At 43.6% G+C, this 26,821-nt stretch overlaps 1 protein-coding gene across 1 annotated transcript; it reads left to right on the plus strand.

Moving 5' to 3' along the window:
* The first annotated feature begins 6,816 nt into the window (after positions 1 to 6,816).
* LOC135518540 (transmembrane protein 200C-like) lies at positions 6,817 to 17,460 on the plus strand. The gene is made up of 2 exons (XM_064943711.1): positions 6,817 to 7,341; positions 14,785 to 17,460. Exon 2 carries the CDS (start codon positions 14,829 to 14,831, stop codon positions 16,455 to 16,457), a length of 1,629 nt encoding a protein of 542 aa, XP_064799783.1. The 5' UTR covers positions 6,817 to 7,341; positions 14,785 to 14,828; the 3' UTR covers positions 16,458 to 17,460.
* The last annotated feature ends 9,361 nt before the right edge of the window (positions 17,461 to 26,821 follow it).

Genomic DNA, 26,821 nt, shown 5'->3' on the forward strand with positions numbered 1-26,821 from the left:
GAAACAATGCCTCTGTGTGACTTACTATCTTCCCACTGACTTTGTAATTTAGAAGATAGTCTTTAACTCCGTGCTATTCAAGTAATGCTAGCAGGAGGTAGTCTTAGGCTTAAACAAGTCTACCACAGTGTTCATTTGATTTATAGCGCTACTGAGAATGAAGATATAGAGTCCCTTTGGAAAGTTTTAGACCACTAGACTTTTTCCACATTTTGTTACATTACAACCTAAAATTAAATAAATAATAATACTCAGCAATCTACAGAAATACCTTATTTACATAAGTATTCAGACCCTTTGCTATGAGAATTGAAATTGAGCTCTGGTGCATCCTGTTTCCATTGATCATCCTTGAGACATTTCTACAACTTGATTGGAGTCCACCTTGGGTAAATTCAGTTGATTGGACATGATTTGGAAAGGCACACACCTGTCTATTTAAGGTCCCACAGTTGACAGTGCATGTCAAAGCACAAACCAAGCCATGAGGTCGAAGGAATTGTCCGTAGAGCTTCGAGGCACAGATCTGGGAAAGGGTTCCAAAAACGTTTTGCAGCATTGAAGGTCCCCAAGAACACAGTGGCCTCCATTATTCTTAAATGGAAGAAGTTTGGAACCACCAAGACTCTAGAGCTGGACTCCTGGGCCAAACTGAGCAATCGGGGGAGAAGAGAGGTGCCCAAGAATCCAATACTCACTCTGACAGAGCTCTAGGGTTCCTCTGTGGAGATGGGAGAAACTTCCAGAAGGACAACAATCTCCGCAGCACTCCACCAATCAGGCCGTTATGGTGGAGTGGCCAAACGGAAGCCACTCCTCAGTAAAAGGCACATGACAGCCCGCTTGGAGTTTGCCAAAAGGCACCTAAAGATTCTCAGACCATGAGAAACAAGATTCTCTGGTCTGATGAAATTAATATTAAACTTCTTGGCCTGAATGCCAAGCGTCACGTCTGTAGGAAACCTAGCACGATCACTACGGTGAAGCATGGTGGTGGCAGCATTATGCTGTGGGGATGTTTTTCAGCGGCAGGGACTGGGAGACTAGTCCGGATCAAGGGAAAGATGAAAGGAGAAAAGTACAGAGAGATCCTTTATGAAAACCTGCTCCAGAGCGCTCAGGACCTTAGACTGGAGCTAAGGTTCACTTTCCAACAGAACAACGACCCTAAGCACACAGCCAAGACAATGCAGGTGTGGCTTCGGGAAAAGTCTCTGAACCCAGCCAGGGCCCGGACTTGAACCCGATCTAACAACTCTGGAGAGACCTGAAAATAGCTGTGCAGCAACCTGACAGAGCTTGAATGGATCTGCAGCTAAGAATGGGAGAAACTCCCCAAATACAGGTGTGCCAAGCTTGTAGCGGCATATCCAATTAGACTCGAGGCTGTAATCGCTGCTAAAGGTGCTTCAACAAAGTACTGAGTAAATGGTCTGAATACTTATGTAAATGTAATATTTCCTTTATTTTATTAGCAAAAATGTCTAAAAACCTGGTTTTGCTTTGTCGTTATGGGTTATTGTATATAGATTGGTGAGGAGAACAAATTATTTAATCAATTTGAGAAAAAGTCTGTAACCTGATAAAATGTACAGGGGTAAAGGTTTACCCCCAATGTACTGGGGTAACCTTTACCCCAATGTACAGGGGTAAAGGTTTACCCCCAATGTACATGGGTAAAGGTTTACCCCCAATGTACACGGGTAAAGGTTTACCCCCAATGTACAGGGGTAACCTTTACCCCCAATGTACAGGGGTAAAGGTTTTCCCCCAATGTACAGGGGTAAAGGTTTACCCCCAATGTACAGGGGTAAAGGTTTACCCCCAATGTACAGGGGTAAAGGTTTTCCCCCAATGTACAGGGGTAAAGGTTTACCCCCAATGTACAGGGGTAAAGGTTTACCCCCAATGTACAGGGGTAAAGGTTTACCCCCAATGTAAAGGGGTAAAGGTTTACCCCCAATGTAAAGGGGTAAAGGTTTACCCCCAATGTAAAGGGGTAAAGGTTTACCCCCAATGTACAGGGGTAAATGTTTTATAGTTAAGCTCTAGTGACCATGAATGTTATATCTTTTTTCAACTGTTGGTTAATGGGGGAGGTAGACAACAGATAATGGAAATAAATGACTCCGGGTGTAAAGTGGGGAAATTGGTGGTGTAATTTCGCTCAATGCAATGTTCCCTGTTGTTGTGTCTCTCTCTCTCCCCTCACATTCTCTTAATCTCTCTCTCTTTCTTCCTCCCTCACTCTCACTCTACCCCTCTAATGGTCTCCTTCTCTGACACACACACATTCACACTTACATTAACAACTTATTAATGGAATTCGAATTTGACGAGTGCCCTGCCAACATCCCCTAGGTTGCAGAACATGAATAACCTACCTACTGTATGTGCAACCAAACCTCCCGAATGCTTCAGCCCTGGTCAATAGCAGAGAGTTTGCTGATCTAGGTCTTTCTATGAGTGCTATGGGAATATTCTGGCCGCAGGGCATTTTAATTCTCATATCTCCCATGGTTGTGTGGAAGTGGCGGAAAGAGCCAAGGATTTGGGTATAGCAGTGAAACAGTAGTACAATGCATCAGACCAAGCACATTTTAGCTTGGACTGGATCCAGGCTCCCAGGTGCTTTAGTGGAAAGAATTGCAAGGCAGACATGACTCCTCGGGGAGAGCGAGGAACCCCCTGAGATATGTGTGTGTGTCTGTGTGTGTGCGTGCATTCTCAATGCCGTGTGTACGTGCATGTTCTTGGAGGTATTGAGGGCACCTGCGAGCAGGAGAATGAATGATTGTTGGTACTGTATGTTCTGACAAACAGAGGCTATAAGCTGCAGCATAAGCTGCTCACATCAAAGGCTGAGGAGGTTTGGCTTTATTAAGGCTCTTTCTAGGCACATAGGTGGCTTCCACAGCACCAGTGGCTGGTTCAACAACCTGGACCTTGTTACCAGCAAGCTTCTTCATCTTTGAATCCAAGCCTATCTGGGTAAATTGCTGGCTTGGTGTTATGTGGAGTTGAATTTCAAAGGGCTTCATTGTAGATGCTGTATGTTTTAGCATATGGTGGATGGGAAAGTGCAGTGGTATGAGTATCAATATGGTTTTTCAACGTATAGTTAATCTATTTGAAAGACCCACTGCAAATGAAAGCCGATGCCAATACAGGGATACCCATTTCCATCCTACCCTATTCGGTTTTAAGTATGGATATTTTAAAGCATTCAATAATACTTTGATGACACACCAAATGTTTGATGGATTGAGGGAAATGAGCACAAATAGTCTTTTTTTAGGCTACAGCCCAAGCTATGTCTTCCAATGGTGTGACTGCTGTCGGCATCCAAAGGTTATCCAACTTGAATAAATGCTTGGAGGTAAAGATGACGGCAGTGATGTAGTCTATGGCGACACGGATATCACTCATTATTGATATCTACATAGCACATTGACGTGAATCCCACTACTGCTCTCTCATTTAGCTATTTGAGCCTTACGGATTGTGGTTGTGGATGGCTGTTCACAAATCTAAATGTGTATTTGAATCCAATAATCGTTGAATTCAAGAACTTTAAGCTGTCTTTAATCATTGTTTTTTAAACCAGTGGACAGCCAGTGAAATATTCCCTCTTGCAACGGCTGCATAGTGCGGATCCCAGCATATGGAATAAAAGTGGGGCTTTTAATGCTCAATTCCCCCTAAATGTTTTTGTTTAACTAGGCAAGTCCGTTAAGAACAAATTCTTATTTTCAATGACGGCCTAACAGTGGGTAAACTGCTTAGTTCAGGGTCAGCTCGGGGATTCAATCTAGTAACGTTTCGGTAACTGTCCCAACGTTCTAACCACTAGGTGTCACGATTTCCACCGAAGTTGTTCCCTCTCCTTGTTCGGGCGGCAGTCGACGTCACCGGCTTCCTAGCCGCCACGGATCCATGTTTCATTTTTCCTTTTGTTTTGTCTGTTTACACACCTGGTTCCCATCTCATAATTATGTTCCTTATTTAACCCTCTGGTTTCCCTTTCTGTTTTGTGCATGATTGTCTTTCGTTTATTCCAGTGTGTTGGATTTTGTGTCCTGTTTAGTCCTGGTTTGAAAAGGGATTTTTGTTACATGTTTGGATTGAATAAATCAGTGTTTTTTTACTCTTTCCCTGTGTCCTGCGCCTGACTCCTTCGCTATCTTCTAGATAGACTCTGACACTAGTCTACCTGCCACCTAATTCATGCTGATAAAAATATCCATAGGCCTAATGGACACATGCTCAAACTCGCACACTTTTGATATACTTAACCCTTGTGTTGTCTTAAGGGTCAAAAATGACCCGCCACTATTTTTAACAGCAGAGAAAACCCCCTAAATTATATTTTTTCAACTTTAAATTCTATGGCTTTTCCTAGAGTGACCCCAAATTAGAAAAAGTGAAACATCGCCTTTGTTCATATTTCCATGAAAGTTGTACAGCACCAGGGCACAAAGATTGTCTTAGGGTCATTTTTGACCCGGCAGTTAAAAAATAATTTACACACGACAAAAACCACACACACACACACAATGAAAATTGAGATTGTGTGTTACTGATTGAACAGTAACAAAACTAAAACTTGCTTGTGCATGTACAGCATCTCCCCTCAATGACCTCACACATGACTCAAGTTCACAGACAAAATAAAAACAATTTCAGACAAAATAAACAAAATTTCAGACAAAATAAACATTTCTGGAAAACATTGTTTACTAATGGGGAATGCAGTCAGAGGCTATAAAGGTGCTGCAGATGACAGTCCCCCAGTTCTCTCTTTGCTGAAGCCATGAGTGCACGTTTCAGTTCCCAACAGGTTGTAGATCTGATTTTATCAGATGTCCAGGAGGAACAAGAGAACAATGATTTAGAAGAGGAGGAGGTATCTGAAGAAGAAGGGGAAGAATATAGCATGATGGATCATCTTCAGATGAAGAAGGAATCCCCCAAGCTGAAAGAGAGACATTTGTGTCAAAGAACAGCTAAATAACATGGTCCTTGTCACCATATGACAACCAGGACAGGGTGGCAGGACAATATGTCATAAGGATGACCCCAGGGCCCACAAGACATGCAGTTGTCCAGGACATCGCCTCAACATTCTACATGTTCATCACACCAGCCATCGAAAAAATCATCCTGGAGTTGACAAATTTGGAGGGTTTCTGTAAATATGGAGACAACTTCAAAAGGATGGAGGAGATTGACCTGCGTGCCTACATAGGGCTGCTAATCTTAGCAGGTGTGTATAGGTCCCGAGGTGAGGCTACATGTAGTCTCTGGGATGCAGGGAGTGGAAGGGTGATTTTCCGTGCCACGATGCCACTGTCAGTCTTTCTCAAGAATGCTACGATTTGATAAACGTGAGTCAAGACCTGCAAGATGTGTGTGAGACAAACTGGCGGCCATCTCCACCATCACCCAACCTCAACCCAATTGAGATGGTTTGGGATGAGTCTGATCGCAGAGTGAAGGAAAACAGCCAACAAGTGCTCAGCACTTAGTTTTGAGGTTATGCTCAGGTAAAACAATTTGGCTAATCTATACTTCCAAGTCCAATTCTTGAAGATCAAGAGGTATAACATTTATTGGAATGACTGGAATTCTGATAGACTTTGTTACACAGCCATCACTACCATAGAGAGGCTGCTGCCAACATACAGACTCAAATCTCTGGCCACTTTAATAAATGGACCTTATAAAAGGTATCACAAGTCACTTTAAATAACGCCACTTTAATAATGTTTACATATCCTACATTACTCATCTCATATGTATGTACTGTCTATACCATCTACTGCATCTTGCTTATGCCGCACAGCCATCACTCATCCATATATTTATATGTACATATTCTTATTCATCCCTTACATTTGTGTGTATAAGGTAGTTGTTGTGAATTTGTTAGATTACTTGTTAGATATTACTGCATTGTCGGAACTAGAAGCACAAGCATTTCGCTACACTCGCATTAACATCTGCTAACCATTAGTATGTGACCAATAAAATTTGATTCGATTTTTTAATGTAACAATATAACTGAATTGTATTATTATATGTAGTAGAAAGCGATGGCTTAGAAGAAGCCTACATATCCAACCCATAAAGTAAAATTGAACATCCATATGGCCAGCTATGTAAACTTTAACATTGATTTATCCTGCAATAGATGGCTTTGAATTGGTAACATGCATTTTTTTTTCTTTCTAATGCCTAATAAGGATAAAGTAATCTAAAAAGTAACTGAATGTAATCGGATTACGTTACTGACTTTGGGGGTAATCCAAAATATACTTTACTGATTACAATTTTGAACTGGTAATTAGTAACTGTAACGGATTACATTTAGAAAGTAACCTACACAACCCTGCTGGTACAGCAGTAGCTAATAGCTGTAGGTAAACTTGTTACTGATACGCCTAACATCTCCGGCGCAATTGATGGGTTGGATGTACTTGCTCCACCTGCAGAAATAATATATTATCAAAATGCGTACTCATCTTCCCCAGAATCAGTTTGAGAATTAAAAGAAAATTGTGCAATGCATATTTCGATTTGGCCTCTGTTATTGGTAAACCACTAGCCATTATTCCCATATATAATTAGATTCCGCAACCCCCCGCAATTTTGGAACCTAGGTGATGCGGTTCCATGTGGTGAAGATGCAGATAGAAAGCTCTGTAAAGATGTTTCTGAGTGCGCCAGGTGCCTTGCGCAGGTCATTTGCGGACTCTAACACAAGTCCATCGTTCCTACTTCTAGGCAAAAACGTTGGAGAGGTCTCACCACACGCGTTCTGGACGTTAGCAGCAGCACAACGCTTCAGATCCAAACATGGATGGGGAGTGTTCGTTACCGAGAGGATAGTTAAGAAGGCAATTATTCAAATCCTGCAGCAATTTCAGTCGATGGCTGCTGTGGTGGTATCATAGCAACAACACCCAAGAATTAGAAAAATATTAACAATAGCCCCGTATCACCCGCTGCCTGCCAGCACAAAACTCTCCATTACAAACTCGGCGCGCTGCTCTCTGACAAGACACTCCCTGGAGAGGAGCGCGGGTGAGCCGGATGAAAAGGGTAGTATTTTTCTCCCAGACGCAGATTGACTTGGAAAGGCTTAAGCCTCGATGAAAACTACATCGCCGAGTGACTGTGACTGGATCCTCTTGCTAAAGAAGATCGCCAGATCCTTTGCCAGAATGGAATTACATGGAATAAACGAAGTTTCCTTTTACGACATGAGATATCCGCGCCCGGGAATCGAAACTTTCTTTCAGGGTTTTTAATATGTGGTTGCATTGCCTGTCTTCTATGGTAAGCTTACCATTATATAGGCGTTTGAATATGATACTGAAGTAGCCTACTATAGTGCTAGAATAAGCGGCTCATCTGAATTTCATGCATTTTTACTGTGCTTGTTCATTATGTGTTATAGATAGCTCCTGTCACGACCGCAGGACGCCTATTGAACATTATTTCTTTGCTCCTGCTCAATTGAGAACAAACCCGTATTTCCTTCCAATTGAAGACATTCTGTTTATGTTTTATCTATCTATGTAGATTATGTCGTGGGCCTAATGCACTATATCAATATAGCCATATCTGACCATTTATATAGGCCTGTCAATAGAGCCTAAAATGTAATGTTATCATAACCATGAATAGCCTACTAAATATACACCAACTGCACTTATGAATCCTCAGTTTCTTGTCCTAGGACTGGATGACTGAATAATTGACAGACATCATGCATTTGGATGTGGAGTGCTGGTAAAATCACAATGCGCATCTGTTATCATGACATGAGCTTGCCTTCCATACTTGGAAATCCACAAGCCTTACTGACTGTCCTCATAATGTGTTATATACTGAATAGTTGTTATACTCGGCTACAGTAGGCATACTATTCTTTGTTTAGTTCAAAGTTAAACTCATTTGTAGCGTCAAGTGAACATTGTTTAATGGCACTGTAGGTGCGTTTCACATCAAAGTCTGTGGCATGGTCATAGATATTCTCACATGACTGGCTGCTTTGTCTGGTTGCCTCGCCATTGGCACCCCAGTGTTCCTCTTCACTCAAATTGTTATTATCATCATCATCTGTGTGTATGTATGTGTGTGTGTGTTGCCGTGCATCTGCAAGTGTATATGTCTTAGCATGCCTCTCTCTCTCTCTGTCTGTCTCTGTGTGTGTGTGTGTGTGTGTGTGTGTGTGTGTGTGTGTGTGTGTGTGTGTGTGTGTGTGTGTGTGTGTGTGTGTGTGTGTGTGTGTGTGTGTGTGTGTGTGTGTGTGTGTGTGTGAGCGCTTGACAGGGTTCGGTGGTTCACTATACATTGTGACTGAGTGTGATTGAAAGAGGGAATATTCACGTGATCAGAACCCCACTTTTGTTACCAGCAATTTGGAGATCAGTTACCAAGTGAGCAAACTAAACCCGTGTCATTATTAGGCTAATTATGTAATCAATTATTAAAATGTGAAGATGTACTCAGGTTCTTTGTAAAGTGCATCAATTATGTTTGGAAATGGTCTCTTGAACATAAACAATAGGATTAAGATTGTTTGGGGAAAACAGCTGACATTGAAATCCTATAATCCTAAAACCTGCAACATAACTCCCTGCAATGTAAATAAATGGTGATGTTCTCCTAATCATATAGCAAATAGAATTCTGATGAAGTAGACAATTGTGTTTGGCCATTGCCTTAGGGAACATAGGCAAACATGATGAAAATCCCTCAGATAAACAGACACAGACTCCTCAGAAACAACATTCCTGCTATTCCCCAACACAGTTTGAGATACACCTTCCCAGCACAACATGTCCCACCACCCGGGTAAACGGACCTGGCCATAGGACTCCTGTACAACCCCAGGGCATGTTTAGCACCATGACCTCATGCATGTACAATAGAGGTGGTTTGGTGACCTTAGTAAGCTTGCCTTAGACAAGTTGCTCTGGGTCAGAGAGGATCTCCCTGCGGAGAGACAATGGCTAGGCTTCGGCTCAGCAGGCTAATGTGCTTTTCTGGCAAGCAAGACACCTGGGTTCAAACCCTGTCATTCACACAAGCATTAGAGCCCAGTAGAGTCCAGGTATAGCAATGGAGAGTGTTTCGAGGCTCTGTGAGGTTGGACAGAGCTATGGACCTGGTGAATTTACTGCAAAGAACTAAATGGTGATGAATGTGGATGTTTATAGGATACAGGTACAGTAGTCAAGTCTCTGTGTTTGACAGAGGGGGATGAGACCACAGAGATAAATACAGTATAGTGTATCAAACTCTATTGGTGAGACATGGTGAAAAGACCGATGCAGTGCAGTAGAAAAGCTGAGGACTGTTGAGGTATGTTTCAAGTTATGCTGCTATTTATGGAGAGATGGACGATAAGATGAGCGTTGGTGGCGGGTATATCTATCTATGAAGAGGAGAGTTTGGAGGTGTGGGAGTAGTAGATATTAATAGCGGAACTTAAATAACCAATATACTGTATATAACCAACATGATGAAGGCTCCCAAGGAGCGCTGGAGGGACTGGTAGAGAATAGTGCCTCACAGGAGGTCGGCAGAATCACAGGACCAACTCAATTGTACGAAGGTACCCCTTTGCTATTTCCTCAACACCAAAATGTCACCTGACTTTTATTTTTAGCCTGTTAAGTTTCCCTGTGTCATTGGAATTTCAACACATCAGGTACCCATTTCTGAGATCATAATGTACGTCATGTATTTACTATTCACCCTTGTTTATATACCAGCTCTGGGAGAATGGAGGAGAGATCAACCGTGTTATGATGCAGGTTTTATAGTTTTGGTCAAAGATTATGATGGATAGATGTAATAAAAGATGACTACAGTCTCTGTTTGCCTTTACAGCACTGACATGCTTGGGATTTCAGTATTTTACTTCTCATTAAGCATAGAATAAATCCCTCATCCGTGTGTGTGCATGAGTGCTTTTGTGGTTGTGTGTGTACAGTGTGTGTGTGTGTGTGCATGACCTTGTACTTGTGTGTGTGTGTTTGCGTGCCAGCGCTCATGTGTTTAATGATCTCAGACATCATTTGACACAGGAGTTAAGGAGATCAATAGAATAGCGGGCGAAAACATCAGCACATCAACGTTTCAATGCCAGCAGCCTTCGATCCAATCCTGCATCCTTATGATGCATAGCTTTGAGGGAAATTGCACAGTGTGCTTGTTTGAGATTAGATTTACGAACTCTATTTGATCTCACATGTCATTCCTATATGACAGTTTAAATGTATCTCATTCTCCCACTGCGACGCTGAGGTTACAGATCAGTTTGCAGTTCAAAGGTTCATTCAACGATCCTTATTGACTTCACAGAAGGTTGACAATACAACCCTGTCATGCTTCAGTTCCTCAAGAAATGTATTTACTGTCCAGAGTGCATGTCATATTATTTATCGATTTGGTACATCTCTTGTAATTTACAATTCATTTAATCAGGAATTTCAGGAATCGATTTGTCTCTGCCTGACTCATTGGCTATTGATGGATTGCCGTGCTATATGTATAGTGCAGTTTTATTCCTGCCAATATATTTATTCCCTGGTATTCAACTGAATTGCTGTCTTCACAGAAAAATGACTGGTATGCCTTTTGTCGGAGGATGGCGAGATGATGTAAAGAACATGGGTTCTCTGTCAGGGTGGAGAAGAATGTTCTGAGACCAGTGCCAGTAGCGGTTTGTTTTTACATATGCTTAGAGGCCCATTATCAGCAACCACCACTCCTGTGTTCCAATGGCACGTTGTGTAAGCTAATCTGTGTAAGCTAATCATTTTAAAATGCTAATTGATCATTATAAAACCCTTTTGCAATTATTTTAGCACAGCTGAAAACTGCTGTTCTGATTAACAAAGCAATAAAACTGGCCTTCTTTAGACTAGTTGAGTATCTAGAGCATCAGCATTTGTGGGTTCGATTACAGGCTCAAAATAGCCAGAAACAAAGACCTTTCTTCTGAAACTCGTCAGTCTATTCTTGTTCTGAGAAATTAAGGCTATTCCATGCAAGAAATTGCCAAGAAACTGAAGACAGATTAGTGATGACAGGTTACATCACCTCTGTCTACAGATCGACACAGTCCCCAACTTGAACACATTGCTTTAGCTACATCCATAGGTGCCAGGCAATAGTTGCTGACCCACGTACCCCCTACAAAGCGTGCCTTCAAGCTTATATTTCTCTATGGGAGAGATGTACACTTGCACTCTCATAAAAAATGGTTCCAAAAGGGTTCTTCATCTGTCCCCATAGGACACCCCTTTTGGGTTCCAGGTAGAAATGTTTTGGGTTCCATATAGAACCCTCTGTGGAAAGGGTTCTTCATCTGTCCCCATAGGACACCCCTTTTGGGTTCCATGTAGAAACGTTTTGGGTTCCATATAGAACTCTCTGTGGAAAGGGTTCTACATGGAACCCAAAACAGTTCTATTTGAAACCAAAAGTGTTCTACCTGGAACCAACAAGGATTCTTCAAAGGGTTATCCTATGGGGACAGCCAAAGAACCCTTTTAGTTTCTAGCATATTTTTCTCTAAGAGTGTTTATGCAGCTCAGGCAACAATGGTTTAATGAGACCTGTAACTGGACACATTTGTCATCACAAATGAAGAATTATAGTTGCAATATACAACTAGGAGGCTATTCCCACCAAATGTCAGCACTGTGTGTTCTCTCGCTCCCTGCTGATTTACAACTGGGAGATATATAATTTTATGGCTACTCCAGTCTCCCTTTCAGCTCATTTATCACCTGATTTACTTAACAAAAGGCACATCTCAATAAGTGGTCCAAGTATCCTCATGACATGGCACAAGTGTGGGGGTGGGCCTTTCCTCTTTCGTTCTCTATTGTTCCTCAAGCAAGGGGGGAGACAGATGACATCACAAATTCCCATAAGAACAACTCCTTGAAGTTTGATAATATACAGTAATAATATACAGTAATTCACTGTTAATAGCACCAATCTGATCAAATTCACAGGAGAGTTCCTTGTCCTCATAATTTGTGAGCTGACAAAAATGTCTGATAGTGAAGTGAGAAAAAAAAACAGATGAGTTTTTTTCAATGCTAATATTGAAGTGATCACATTAAGCTAAATGAGCTAGCCTACAGACAGCTAGCCATTTTAATTGGACTGGCCTTCTGTGACCAAGGGTTAATACAAAAAGGCCAACACAAACACAAACACTCCCGAGCCTCCCTGAAGGCGTTAGCTACTAGCTAGCTGCTTCACTCCTCCATTTTGTTAGTCGCTTCTCGCTGTGTTGATAAGCCTCAGCTGGGTCTAGGATGCCGCGTGCAGGGGTATAGCCCTGAAAGCGCTCCTGTGGGCCCAGCAGCCATTTGATTTGTCCCTTTGAATTAGCTCCGACACCAGGTGCTTCTTTCTGCTCCATCTGTTTGCCAGCAAGGGGAGAATTAAAAGAGGCTTATTTTTCATCCAGGAGCATGTTTCTTTTATTCGCGAGCTAAAGGGCTGTGTCCACTAATTTAATTTCTGTTGAGCGTGTGAGTTTTTTGGGGGGGATAAAAGTGTCAGTCTTTTTGATTGAATTACACTTTCAAAATGGTCATATTTCAGGGATGTGTTGTGTTCTTTCTCTCACTACTTTGATAAGAGGGTTCATTTATAATAAAGTATGTGCAATCAACATCGTTTGTTTTGCACACAGGGGTGTAATGCATAATTGAATAATTGATTTATTTGTGATTGATTTATTGGACGTGGTATTCACCCTTACATCGTGGTTTGTTTTAGGGGGACTATTGGAACTAATTACCATTAGACTGAAGCCATTATACCCATGTGTTGATTGGTAACTATCAATAATCAGCTGTGTCTGTGAGCTAATGAAACACCTTCAGGCAGAGCGAGGTGTGAGTTCCTCTGGATCACACTGTTATCGTCTCCTTCTCTCATTAGCATTATTCATCCTCTGGTTGCTGACTGTTTCACGCAACCAGAGAGTCACTCGCTCCAGCTGGGAACTGCAGTGTGCACCAATCTCCATGCATCTACATTAACCTTTGTATGATTAGAACTCCTGTGGACAAGATTTAGGTCTTGGATTATATACTTGAATATGCCCTCCTGAGGTGGTCGATGTGCCTATGTTATGGAGAATCATATTTTTACTGGCTCTTCACAGTAGTCAGTGGAGTAGTCAGAGAAAGGAGAGCATTTCCATGGCAAATCTCCACAGATGGCGAAGATCTTTGTATCAAAGCATAAGTGTGACGTGTCCAGGTAGACTAGGTCAGCTGAGACAGCAGCAGTCTTGTGAGAGTGTTACTCCTCTCTGGTTGAGGTGAGGAGGCCTGTATGGGGAGCTTCAATTTCTTTGGCTCTGCTTGGCTTCTTCAAGGTGGTGCATTTAGCTCGCTGTATGTGCATCATCACCAGTTGCACAATAACATCAAAAGAAGCTTGGGCAAGGAATTGGGCCAGAATACCGTCATGTCTGGTAACACTGACTGCTCACATCAACACACTTTTTAGACCACATTTTCAGGCACATTGACTTTCACTGGATGCTTTTTAACATCTCCTTTTAGTTTCGTTATCTGACTTTAGCTCAAGGGGATAGCTCAGTGGTATATTTCTCCACTCATTGTATAGGTATTGGCATTGCTGTTGGTTTCGCTATTGATAGTGACGGTGTACCTAATTCAAAGTTTTAGAGCTTTTCCGGCCCAATGATTTATCATCCAACTGCAGGCATCCCCCAAGGTTTAGTCTCAAAACCGTTCCAGATGTGCCGGGCATAGCAAGAGCCAGTAAGCACACTACACACACAGTGTAGGCTTTTAAGAGACAGCCTTCTTCCTGTATTCAGTGTTTTCTATAGGGTTCATTTTCACAATGTGCACAATGTAGTAGAGTTTCTTGATGCATTACTCTATGCAGCTGTCAACCGTAGTATTTGGTAAAGGTGGTACCTGGCGTGTAGAAATGAAAGTGGCGTGGCAGTGGACGACCAGCTGTTTTCTTTCTTCACACTCCACTTAGACTTTATAGCCGGTGAGCAAGCAGTCGGTGAGATATGTGTTTTGCTCTATATTTCCCTGTTGTTCTTGCAACACTGTATTGTGAAGCCACAGAATGTCTGCTTATCCCACTCTGCTATGCCGCTCTGTCATTTTGGTGCATTCATCCCAGAGCGCATGTGTGTGTGTGTGTGTGTGTGTGTGTGGTGTGTGTGTGTGTGTGTGTGTGTGTGTGTGTGTGCGCACATGCATGTGTCTCACTCCGCTCCCTGTGCTGTGGCGGAAGTCTCATCACTCCCACACGTCTGGAGCTGTCACCCAGTGAGCAAGTGCCTCCGGAAAACAGGCTTCACTTTGTATTGATTCTCATTGTTTTGCTCCTCCTTCATCCTGAAAGAGCTTCGTTTGGCATGCATATTTCACTGGGATGATCTAAATTAGTCAGAGCATAGAGGAAGTGTTGCGCTATTGCACTGAATAGGAATGTAGTAGTTTGTGTTGGCGTTTGTTCAAGTGTCTCTTCTCTAAATGTATCACAAACTTAGGACCATATCAAATTCAGCAGTGGAATAACTATTATGGGCCGCTTGAGTATCATCATCAGTATTGCACATCTAGGTCTATTATCTAACCCTGTCTCTTCCTCTCCCTTTTCTCTTTGTCTCTATTTCTCCCCTTTCTCTGACCTTCTCTCCCTGCCTACCTCTCACTCACTTTCCCCCTCTCTCTCTAGCCTCAGGATGAGTGAGTGAGCAGTCAGTCTGCCGAGTCCCAACCATGATCGCCACCGGAGGCCTGCTGCGGATCAACAGGAGGCAGGACTCGCTGCGCTCTAAGAGCCGTGCCGAGAACAAGCGTAAGAGAAAAGCCAAGAAGAAGCGGAAAAATGAGGTGGTGGTGGTCAAGGGCAAGCTGAATCTCTGCTCCATCTCGGGGGTGGTGGCGGCTATTGGGATTCTAATCCTACTGGTGGGCATTGCCATGGCCATACTGGGTTACTGGCCGAGGGAGAGCCCACTGTACCCAGATCCGCCCAAAATCCAGATAATTTACAACAAAAAGGAGGAGTCAGGGCTGACAGGCAACTGGACGAACAACGCGAAGGACGGATTTCACTTGGATGGGGATTTGGTCAGTAACAATCGATCCAACGGCACTGGTTTAGAGCAGCCGTCTATGGGCTTCCTGGCTGAGTTCTTGGATAAGTACCTGTACTCGGACAAGTTGAAGGTGTTCGGTCCCCTCATCATGGGCATTGGCATCTTCCTGTTCATCTGCGCCAATGCGGTACTGCATGAGAACCGCGATAAGAAGACCAAAATCATCAACCTGAGGGACATCTACTCCACTGTCATTGACATCCACAGCTTGCGGACTAAGGAGAACATGCCGCTGAATGGCTTTGTGAACTACATGCAGTCCAAAGGGGTGGAGGGCAAACCTAGTGCTGCATATACCGCCGCCCTACTAGCCAAAGGCACCTGGCCCTCGGGAGGTTCGCCGGACGAGGGCAGCCTGGGCCCCTCCAGATGCCACTCCCTGACTAGGTCAAGGGTGTCATCTCTAGAGAGGCAGACGTTCACCGACACAGTCTACACCATCTCCAGACACAGCGGGGCCGGCCAGCAGAGCAGCCCGATTTCCATCCCCAAACGGTGGGAGACCCGAACAATAGTGGCCTCCTCGGTCAACGCCTTCACTCTCCCCATGACCAAACCCAACTATCGGGCCAACCAGCATCAGCGCAGGCCTTCAGCCAAAGCAGAGGCAGGGAGGAGCAGGGCTGCCCTGTGTGACTCTGGCGAAGAAGACGAAGCCTGGGTTGGGTACGGTGTTCCAGAAACCACCACCCAGGCAAATGTGGAGACTTTGCAGATGGCTATGCTCCTGCCTCAGGACTCTGTGGAGGTGTACAAGAGCAGTGGTAGCCTCCAGGGGGCGCTTCAGGGCTCCCAGATCCAGCTGCTCCCCTCGTCCCCCACTGGCCCCAGGGTGATGGGTTCCCACTTGTCCCTCAGTGCCCTGACGGACTACTCCAGGTCCATCGACCTGGGCATCACTCCATCCACCCCCACCGAATGGAAGGTGGAACGGTCCCGGAGACTCAGCTGCCCTCGTTTAGAGGTACCGGGAGGCGGTGGATATATCAAACTGGGCGACCTGGGGGGGGAGTCCTTTGAGTCAAGGGAGTCATGTGAGGTGACCGCCTTCAGCCGAGTGACCTCAGAGGAGGGTCTGGCTAAGAGTCAGAGGGAAGGAGGAGTAGCCAATGACCAGGAGGAGAGCAGCCCCGGGGAACGACAGGACAGGTGCTCAAGGCGATACTCCAACAAAGAGAAACTTCTCATGATCTCTCAGTCAGACTCCGTTTTGGATGATGAGGAAGTGGATAGCACAGAGATATGATTGGACAATTACTGATCGGTGGATTGAGTTTATTTGGGGAAAAAATGGACACATGATATTTCGCAGTTGGTTGAAGACACTTGACAGCAGTTTCATGGAATTATGACAACGACAATACTGCATAGGATCTGAGATCTAGAGGATCTTGTGGTTCGTTGCAAATGCAATTATCGATATGTGACCAAAAACTGAACATGGTCTTTGGAGGCTATGAAAACAGGAGACTGTGTGTATAGTATTTTGTCAAGGGTTTGTTTGTGTAGGTTGGAAGCATCGTACCCAACTGAAAGAGTTTCAAAGCAAAAAGATAACATTAACCAAAAAAGGGCCCGTTTTAAAATGGTGATTGAACCGTTAGTCACTGTACCATCCACTTGATGTAATAGTTTCTCTAATTTTTAGAAATATAGTGTGTCTGTTCCACCTACTGTCACAACTGATACTGTAGTAGTATATTGATTGAGAGTTGCTGTCTCAACAGCATGTATTTTGTACTTTAATGTCCTTGCCGTTTTTATCAGTTTGAATTCAAACTTTAATAGCAATACATCATTGACCATCTCTGTTTGCTTGTGGGGGAAACAATGTTGGCATATTTGCCTGTGTGTCTTTTAAATTTTCTGAGTAACGCTTGTATGTTATTGTTTAGAACTGTCTTGACTTGCTTGTTAAGGAATCTCCTGTATAACTTTGCTTTCGCTTTTGCCTGAGCGAAATTAAAAACAACTCTCTAACTAGCACAATTCACAGCTGAACACTTGTATCTCTGTACAAGTAGCCTAAGTACCTTAGCACAAGTAACCATCTGTGGAAAAAAATACTTATCAAATCAATGTTATCCTGTGCAAAAGCAGCTGGATTGTTTTTGTAGATGGTTCTTGTTCAATAACACACCTGCAGTAAATAATTGTATTACAATTGTTCCTGGTGCCCATGGTCAATTCAACCATCCCATGGTCGTCCTATGGCTCAATCAGTCTTCAAATAAACTTATGAAGCTGTCTCATTATCTGTACCATCTGTTATTCCGACATGTCAATCAAGTTATCAACCCAAAGGTGTGGGAACACTCTCAAAATTGAGTACTCAGCCTAGCCAAGCAGATCTTGATGTGCCAGTGTGTTAAAAAATATTAGTTCAGCAATGTATAGCTGACATAGAGAGAGAGATGGAGAGAAATAATGGAGAGAGAGATAGTGTGAGAGAGAAAGAGAGGTAGCAAGAGAGAGATATAGAGAGTGTGAGGGAGAAATAGAGGGAAAGAGAGAGATATAGAGTGAAATAGGGAGAGAGAGAAAGAAAGGGAGAGAGAGAGAGTGAAAGAAAGGGAGAGAGAGTGAAAGAAAGGGAGAGAGAGAGAGTGAAAGAAAGGGAGAGAGAGAGTGAAAGAAAGGGAGAGAGAGAGAGAGAGAGAGAGAGAAAGAAAGGGAGAGAGAGAGAGAGAGTGAAAGAAAGGGAGAGAGAGAGAGAGAAAGAAAGGGAGAGAGAGAGAGAGAGAAAGAAAGGGAGAGAGAGAGAGTGAAAGAAAGGGAGAGAGAGAGAGAGAAAGAAAGGGAGAGAGAGAGAGAGAGAAAGAAAGGGAGAGAGAGAGAGAGAGAAAGAAAGGGAGAGAGAGAGAGTGAAAGAAAGGGAGAGAGAGAGAGAGAGAGAGTGAAAGAAAGGGAGAGAGAGAGAGTGAAAGAAAGGGAGAGAGAGAGAGAGGGTGAAAGAAAGGGGGAGAGAGAGAGAAAGAAAGGGAGAGAGAGAGAGAGAGTGAAAGAAAGGGAGAGAGAGAGAGAAAGAGCAGAAGAGAGAAAAAGAGGGGATGGAAAGCATGAGAGAGAAAGCTGGAAAGAGAGGGAGAGAGATGGAGCATGAAAGAGAGCTGGGTGTAAGTGTAAGAACAAGTGTTTTCCTGTCAATGGGAGTAACAGAGTCCCACATTTGGTACGGAATCCTGGTTTCCATCTGTTCATGGGGAGAAGGAGCTTTATATAAAATAAAATACAATTTTATTGGTCACATACACATGGTTAGTAGATGTTATTGCAGGTGTAGCGAAATGCTTATGCTTCTAGATCCGACAGTGCAGCAGTATCTAACAGGTTATATCTAATAATTCCACAACAAAACCTAATACACACAATCTAGTAAAGGAATGGGATGAGAATATATAAGTATAAAATATATGGATGAGCAGTGACAGAGAGACTAAGATACAATAGATAGTAAATAATAGATAGTGAAGGATACAGTATATACATATGAGTTGAGTAATGCAAAATACGTAAACATTCTTAAAGTGGAATTATTAAAGTGACTAGTGTTCCATATATTAAAGTGGCCAATAATATCAAGTCTGTAGGTAGGCAGTCGCCTCTCTGTGCTACTGGTGGCTGTTTAACAATCTGATGAGATCGAAGCTGTTTTTCAATCTCTCTGTCCCAGCTTTGATGCACATGTACTGACCTCGCCTTCTGGAAGGAAGCGGGGTGAACAGGTAGTGGCTCGGGTGGTTATTGTCCTTGATGATATTTTTTACCTTCCTGTGACATCAGGTGTTGTAGGTGTCCTGGAGGGCAGGTAGTTAGGCCCCGGTGATGCGTTGTGAAGACTGGAGAGCCCTTCGGTTGTGGGTGGTGCAGTTGCCGTACCAGGCGGTGATACAGACCGACAGGATGCTCTCAATTGTGCACCTGTAAAAGTTAGTGAGGGTTTTCGGTGGCAAGTCAAATGTTTTCAGCCTCCTGAGATTTAGGAGGCTTTGTTACACCTTCTTCACCACACTGTCTGTGTGCTTGGACCATTTCAGTTTGTCAGTGATATGTACACCGAGGAACTTAATACTTTCCACCTTCTCCACTGCTGTCCCATCGATGTGGATAGGGGGGTGCTCCCTTTGCTGTTTCCTGAAGTCCACAATCATCTCTTTTGTTTTGCTGACATTAAGTGAGAGGTTATTTTCCTGACACCACACTCCCAGGGCCCTCACCTCCTCCCTGTAGGCGGTCTCGTCATTGTTGGTTATCAAGTCTACAACTGTAGTGTCGTCTACAAACTTGATGATTGAGTTGCAGGCATGCATGGCCATGTAGTCATGGGTGAACAGGTAGTACAGGAGAGGGCTGAGAACGCACCCTTGTGGGGCCCCAGTGTTGAGGATCAGCGGAGTGGAGATGTTGTTTCCTCCCTTCACTACCTGGGGCAGCCAGTCAGGATGTCCAGGATCCAGTTGTACAGGGCGGGGTCGAGACCCATGGTCTCAAGCATCAATGAATGAGTTTGGAGGGTACTATGGTGTTGAATGCTGAGCTGTAGTCGATGAACGGCATTCTTACATAGGTATTCCTCTTGTCCAGATGGGATAGGTCAGTGTGCAGTATGATGGCGGTTGCATCGTCTGTGGACCTATTGGGGCGGTAAGCAAATTGGAGTGGTTCTAGGGTAGGGTAGGGTGGAGGTGATATAATCCTTGACCAGTCTCTCAAAGCACTTCATGACGACAGAAGTCAGTGCTAGTCAGTTACCTTAGATTTCTTTGGAACAGGAACAATGGTGGCCATCTTGAAGCATGTGGGGACAGCAGACTGGGATAGTGATTGATCAAATCTGTCCGTAAACACACCAGCCAGCTGGTCTGCACATGTTCTGAGGACACGGCTAGGGAAGCCATCTGGGCCAGCAACCTTGCGAGGGTTAACGTTTAAATATTTTACTCACGTCTACCAAGGAGAAGGAGAGCCCGCATTCTTTGGTAGGCACAGTATCGTTCTCAAAGCGCACAAATAAGTTGTTTAGTTTATCTTGGAGCAAGACGTCGATGTCAGAGACGGGGCTGGTTTTCTTTTTGTAATCCATGATTGTCTGAGGGCCTGCCACATACGTCTCGTGTTTGAGCCGTTGAATTGCGACTCCACTTTGTCTCTATACTGATGCTTTGCTCGTTTGATTGCCTTATGGAGGGAATAACTACACTGTTTGTATTCGGTCATGTTTCCAGTTGCCTTGCCATGATTAAATGCGAGGGTAAGTGCTTTCAGTTTTGCGCAAATGCTGCCATCAATCCACAGTTTCTGGTTAGGGAAGGTTTTAATAGCCACAGTGGGTACAACATCTCCTATATACTTCCTTATAAATCTGCTCACCGAGTCAGCGTATACGTCAATGTTATTGTCTGTGGCTACCCGGAACATATCCCAGTTCATGTGATCGAAGCAATCTTGAAGCGTGGAATCCGATTGGTCAGACCAGCGTTGGATAGACCTAAGGAGGGGAGCAACAAGATGGAGTCATGGTCAGATTTGCCAAAAGGAGGGAGGGCCTTGCAGTGTGTTACATGCTTCTGTACTGCAATTGATATGCTGATAGAATTTAGGTAGCCTTGTTCTCAGATTAGCTTTGTTAAAATCCTCAGCTACAATAATTGCAGCCTCAGGATAGATGGTTTCCAGTTTGCATAAAGTCCAGTGAAGTTCCTTGATTGCTGTCTTGGTATCTGCTTGCGGGGGGATATACATGGCTGTGACGATAACCGAGGACTGTTATCTGAGGAGATAATACGGTCGGCATTTGATAGTGAGGAATTCTCGGTCAGGTGAACAAAAGGACTTGAGTTCTTATTTGTTGTTACAATTACACCATGAGTCGTTAATCATGAAACATACCCCCCCGCCCTTCTTCTTACCAGAGAGATGTTTGTTCCTGTCGGCGCGATGCACTGAAAATGCCGTTGGCTATTACGGATTTCGACAGGATGTCCCCAGCTAGCCATGTCTCTGTGAAACAGAGTATGTTACAATCCCGGATATCTTTTTGGAATGCAACTCTTGCCCTAATTTCGTCGACTTTGTTAACTAGGGACTGGACATTAGCGAGTAATATACTCGGAAGCGATGGGTGGCATGCGCGCATCCGAAGCCTCACTAGAAGACCGCTCCAGCACCCTCTCCCCCGACGGCGTTGTTTTGGGTAGCCTCTGGAATCAGTTCAAATTACCCAAATCCGCTTTGGGAAAGTCGTATTCCTGGTCGTAGTGCTGGTTGTGCTCGTAAGTTGACGTCTCTCTGGTATCCAAAAGTTCTTCCTGGCTGTATGTAATAACACTTAAGGTTTTCTGGGCTAACAATGTAAAATACAAAATACTGCAGTTTCCTAAGAACTCAAAGCGAAGCTGCCATCTCTCGGTGTCAGCGTGCATACAATTACAAGCAAAACAATTCCCCACATTTTAGTGCCAATCCCCAAGCAGTCGGACGTCTTATGTAAATGTGACTGGCCGCTCTGATTGATTATTATGGATTTAATCTAACCTTTCTGTGGATAGGACACCGCGTGTTTCTCCGCTGTATTCGTTTGAGGGCCTTTGAAGTGTGTGTGTGTGCTCTTTGAACATGTATTCATTTATTTTAGTTCTGCAGCAATCCAAGAGCAACATAAATTCAACCCTAAAACAGATTATGCACATTTATTCAGCTTCGTCCTTCCTCTCCCCTCCACTGCACTGCATTCAAACTTGACCTCTGCAGTAATTTTTCCCCCCACCTGTCTGACCTTTCTCTCAGCCAGCCAAAGCAGATGTGCGAAAGATATATGGTCTCTCTCTCTCTCTCTCTCTCTCTCTCTCCCTCTCTATCTCTCTCACTTCCCTCTTCCCTCTTGGTGCATCCTGAGCCCTTTCTTATAATTCAAATTACAATGTTTTCTCATCAATGTCTAACTACTACTTCAATCAAATCAATCAGCAGATGTCACAAAGTGCTACACAGAAATCCAGCCTGAAACCCCAAACAACAAGCAATGCAAAAGCAAAGTGGCTAGGAAAAACTCCCTGGAAATAATCACAGTGTTTATAGAGGGTGCAACAGGTCAACACCTCAGGAGTAAATGTCAGTTTGCTTTTCATAGCCGAACATTCAGAGATTGTGACAGCAGGTGTGGTAGAGAGAACGGGAGAGGGAGAGGGAGGGAGAGAGAGGGAGAGGAGGAGGAGGGAGGCGGTGGGAGAGAGAGAGAGAGAGAGAGAGAGGGAGGGAGGGAGGGAGGGAGGGAGGGTCGAAACAGCAGGGTAGCATGCCCGGAGAACAGTTCAGGTTTCCATTGTATAGTCATAGGCAAACATCAGAAACTAGATCAGCAGCACGACCAGGTGGACTGGGGACGGGGACAGCCAGGAGTTGTCAAGACAGGTAGTCCTGAGGCATGGTCCTAGGGCACAGGAGGCTGCTGAGGGAAGGACGGCTCAAAATAATGGCTAGAACGGAGCGAATAAAATGGCATCAAACAGATGGAAATCATGTGTTTATATATTTGATACTATTCCACTAATTCTGCTCTAGCTATTACCACAAGCCTGTCCTCCCCAATTAAGGAGCTACCAACCTCCTGTGTCCTAGGGCTCAGGATGCACCAAGAGGAGAGAGAGAGAGAGAGAGAGGGAGAGGGAGCATACTTTAAACGATCACACAGGACACCAGATAACAGGATAATTACACCAGATAAGACAGGATAATTACACCAGATAAGACAGGAGAATTACACCAGATAAGACAGGAGAATTACACCAGATAAGACAGGAGAATTACACCAGATAAGACAGGAGAATTACACCAGATAAGACAGGAGAATTACACCAGATAAGACAGGAGAATTACACCAGATAAGACAGGATAATTACACCAGATAAGACAGGAGAAATACACCAGATAAGACAGGAGAAATACACCAGATAAGACAGGAGAATTACACCAGATAAGACAGGAGAATTACACCAGATAAGACAGGAGAATTACACCAGATAAGACAGGAGAATTACACCAGATAAGACAGGAGAATTACACCAGATAAGACAGGAGAATTACACCAGATAAGACAGGAGAAATACACCAGATAAGACAGGAGAATTACACCAGATAAGACAGGAGAATTACACCAGGTAAGACAGGAGAATTACACCAGATAGGACAGACTGATCCTAGCCCCCCCCCTCTCCCCCGACACATAGACAATTGCAGCATAGATACTGGAGACTGAGACAGGGGCCCCGGGGGACACGGTGGCCCCGTTCGACGATATTCCCGGACAGGGTAAACCAGGCAAGATATAACCCCACTCACTTTGCCAAAGCACAGCCCCCACACCACCAGGAATTTAGTACCCTAAAACAAGGCGGAGTATAGGCCACCAAGATTTCCTCCACCGCACGAGCTTGGGGGGGGGGGGGTGACTCAGCCCCCGTAATAAGGTCAGAGGCAGAGCATCCCAGTGGGGAGACAGAGAGGAGCCTGCCATGCAGAGACAGCAAGGGTGGTCCGTCACTCCAGTGCCTTGCCGTTCTCCTTCGCACCCCGGGGCAGACTACACTCAATCACAGGATCTACTGAAGAGAAAAGACTTAAAGGTCGAGACAGAGTCTGCATCTCTCACATGGATCGGCAGACCATTCTATCAAAATTGAGCTCTATAGGAGAAAGCCCTGCCTCCAGCTGTTTGCTTAGAAATTCTAGGGACAATAAGGAGGCCTGCATCTTGTGACCGTAGCGTACATCTAGGTATGTGCAGCAGGACCAAATTGGAGAGATAGGTAGGAGAAAGTCCATGTAATGCTCTGTTGGTTAGTCGTAAAACCTTGACATCAGCCCTTGCCTTAACAGGAAGCCAATGTAGAGAGGCTAGTACTGGAGTAATATGTTTTTTAAACCTCTAATTAACAGTGTTATTGCTCAGTTGTCTTTAACGGCAGGCGGTTATATAATTGGTAAAGCCTACCATATGCAGACTACCCCACTATTCCTGCAAATTCACTTATCAAGTCTCCTGGGCACTGTTTCTCACTTGAGGTGAGTGGTTTTCCTCTATTCTTTAAGACTTTTTCAACTGACATGATGATTCGTTGCTCATTAAGATAATGAGCTGTAAGTCCTCTTGATGATTGTCATTAAAGTGAGATTAATTACAACAACCAGAATTAAACATCACATCTCAGTGGATAGGATTAATTTTGAAGGCCAAATCCAATGCCATATATGGTATAGATCGCTGGCCATATAGGCTACTTCACAATGAAGAGAAATACATTCCTCATGCTTTCCCTTGCCCTGTCTACATTCAGATAAGGTACACAAACAGCTTAATGTAGGCCACACAAAGGCTAATGCTACAGGGCCAGCACTCAAGTAATCCCTACTATATTTTATTCATTAGACCTACTTTGTAATGCATTTTCCTGTCGTGAATCTCTTCGCCTGGATCTATTTGACACTGATAAAAGCGGACACATCTATCCCATGTTCAACTCGTCTCAGTAAATTTGACGGGACGGAATGAGAGTATCCACAGTCACATCGTTTGTAACATCTGATCTGAATGACATCCTCATAGAGCTCCTGACATCCCACTGACAGAAGGAATCAAGCTCCCTGCACTTGTTGTAAACAACATCAAAACTCAGTTTGGCCCATCAATACGTAGTACACGTTTATCATCGTAACAGCCGAGCTGCAAAATAAGCCTGTGTTTAATGTTGACAGCTTGGTAAACATTTGCATCAAACTATTTAGTGTCAGTGACTCACAGAGGAAATCAAGTCACAATATACGAAGTGTGAATATACAGTGCCTTCAGAAATTATTCACACTTCTTGACTTTTTCCACATTTTGTTGTGTTACAGCCTGAATTGAAAATAGATTCAATTGAGATTTTGAGTCAGTGATCTACACACAATACCCCATAATGTCAAAGTAGATTTTTGAAATTCATAAAAAATGTACAGCTGAAATGTCTAGAGTCAATAAGTATTCAACCCCTTCGTTATAGAAAGCCTAATGTAAATAAGTTCATTAGTAAAAATGTGCTTAACAAATCGCATAATAAGTTGCAATGACTCATTCCGGTTAGTGGTTAACATGATTTTCAAATGAATACCCCATCTCTACCCCATACATACAATTATCTCTAAGGTCCCTCAATCGAGTAGTGAATTTCAAAACAGATTCCACCACAAAGACCAGGGGGGTTTTCCAATGCTTTGCAAAGAAGGGCACCTATTGGTAGAATAGAGCTGACAATGAACATCCCTTTGAGCACGGTGAGTTATTGATTACACTTTGGATGGTGTACCAATACAGTTACCAGAGAAGAAGGAAATGATCAGGGATTTCAGCATAAGGACGATGGTGATTTTAAAATGGTTACAGAGTTTAATGGTTGTGATATGAGAAAACTGAAAATGGATAAACATTGTAGTTACTCCACAGTACTAACCCAAAGCCCCATATACCACCCACCACTGCAACCTGTATGCTCTCGTCGGCTGGCCCTCGCCACATATTCGTCGCCAGACCACTGGCTCCAGGTCATCTATAACTCTTTGCTAGGCAAAGCTACGCCTTCTCTCAGCTCACTGGTCACCATAACAACACCCACCCGTAGCACGCACTCCAGCAGGTATATCTCACTGGTCATCCCCAAAGCCAACATCACCTTTGGACACCTTTCCTTCCCGTTCTCTGTTGCCAATGACTGGAACGAATTGCAAAAATCGCTGAAGTTAGAGACTTATATCTCCCTCACTAACTTTAAGCATCAGCTATCTGAGCAGCTTACCGATCGCTGCAGCTGTACACAGCCCATCTGTAAATAGCCCATCCAATCTACCTACCTCATCCCCATATTGTTTTTATTTACTTTTTGCTCTTTTGCACACCAGTATTTTTACTTGCACATCATCACTCGTATTATTTTGCTGAATTGTAATTACTTCGCCACTATGGCCTATTTATTGCCTTACCTCCTTACTCCATTTGCACACACTGTATATTGATTGTTCTATTGTGTTATTGACTGTACTTTTGTTTATCCCGTGTGTAACTCCGTGTTGTTGTCGCACCGCTTTGCTTTATCTTGGCCAGGTCGCAGTTGTAAATGAGAACTTGTTCTCAACTGGCCTACCTGGTTAAATAATGGAGAAATTAAAAAATAAATAATAAATAAATGACAGAGTGAAAAGTATGAAAACAAGCCACATATGTAATAGTGCAAAGAAATGTGGCAAAGAAAATGTCCTGAATACAAAGTGTTATGTTTGGGACAAATCCAACACAACAACACATCACTGTGAACCACTCTTCATATTTTTACAGCAGGGTGGTGGCTGCACCGTGGATTTTACCATAAAAAGAAACAGAATACAGCTATAAGCACAGGCAGAATCCAAGAGGAAACCCTGGTTCAGTCTGCTTTCCAACAGACACTGGGAGACAAATTCACCTTTCAGCAGGACAATAACCTAAGACACAAGGCCAAATCTACACTGGAGTTGCTTACCAAGATGACATTGAACGTTCTTGAGTGGCATAGTTACAGTTTTGACTTAAACCGTCTCGAAAAT

This window comes from Oncorhynchus masou, chromosome 28, assembly GCF_036934945.1.
Source record: "Oncorhynchus masou masou isolate Uvic2021 chromosome 28, UVic_Omas_1.1, whole genome shotgun sequence".
Lineage (NCBI taxonomy): Eukaryota > Metazoa > Chordata > Actinopteri > Salmoniformes > Salmonidae > Oncorhynchus > Oncorhynchus masou.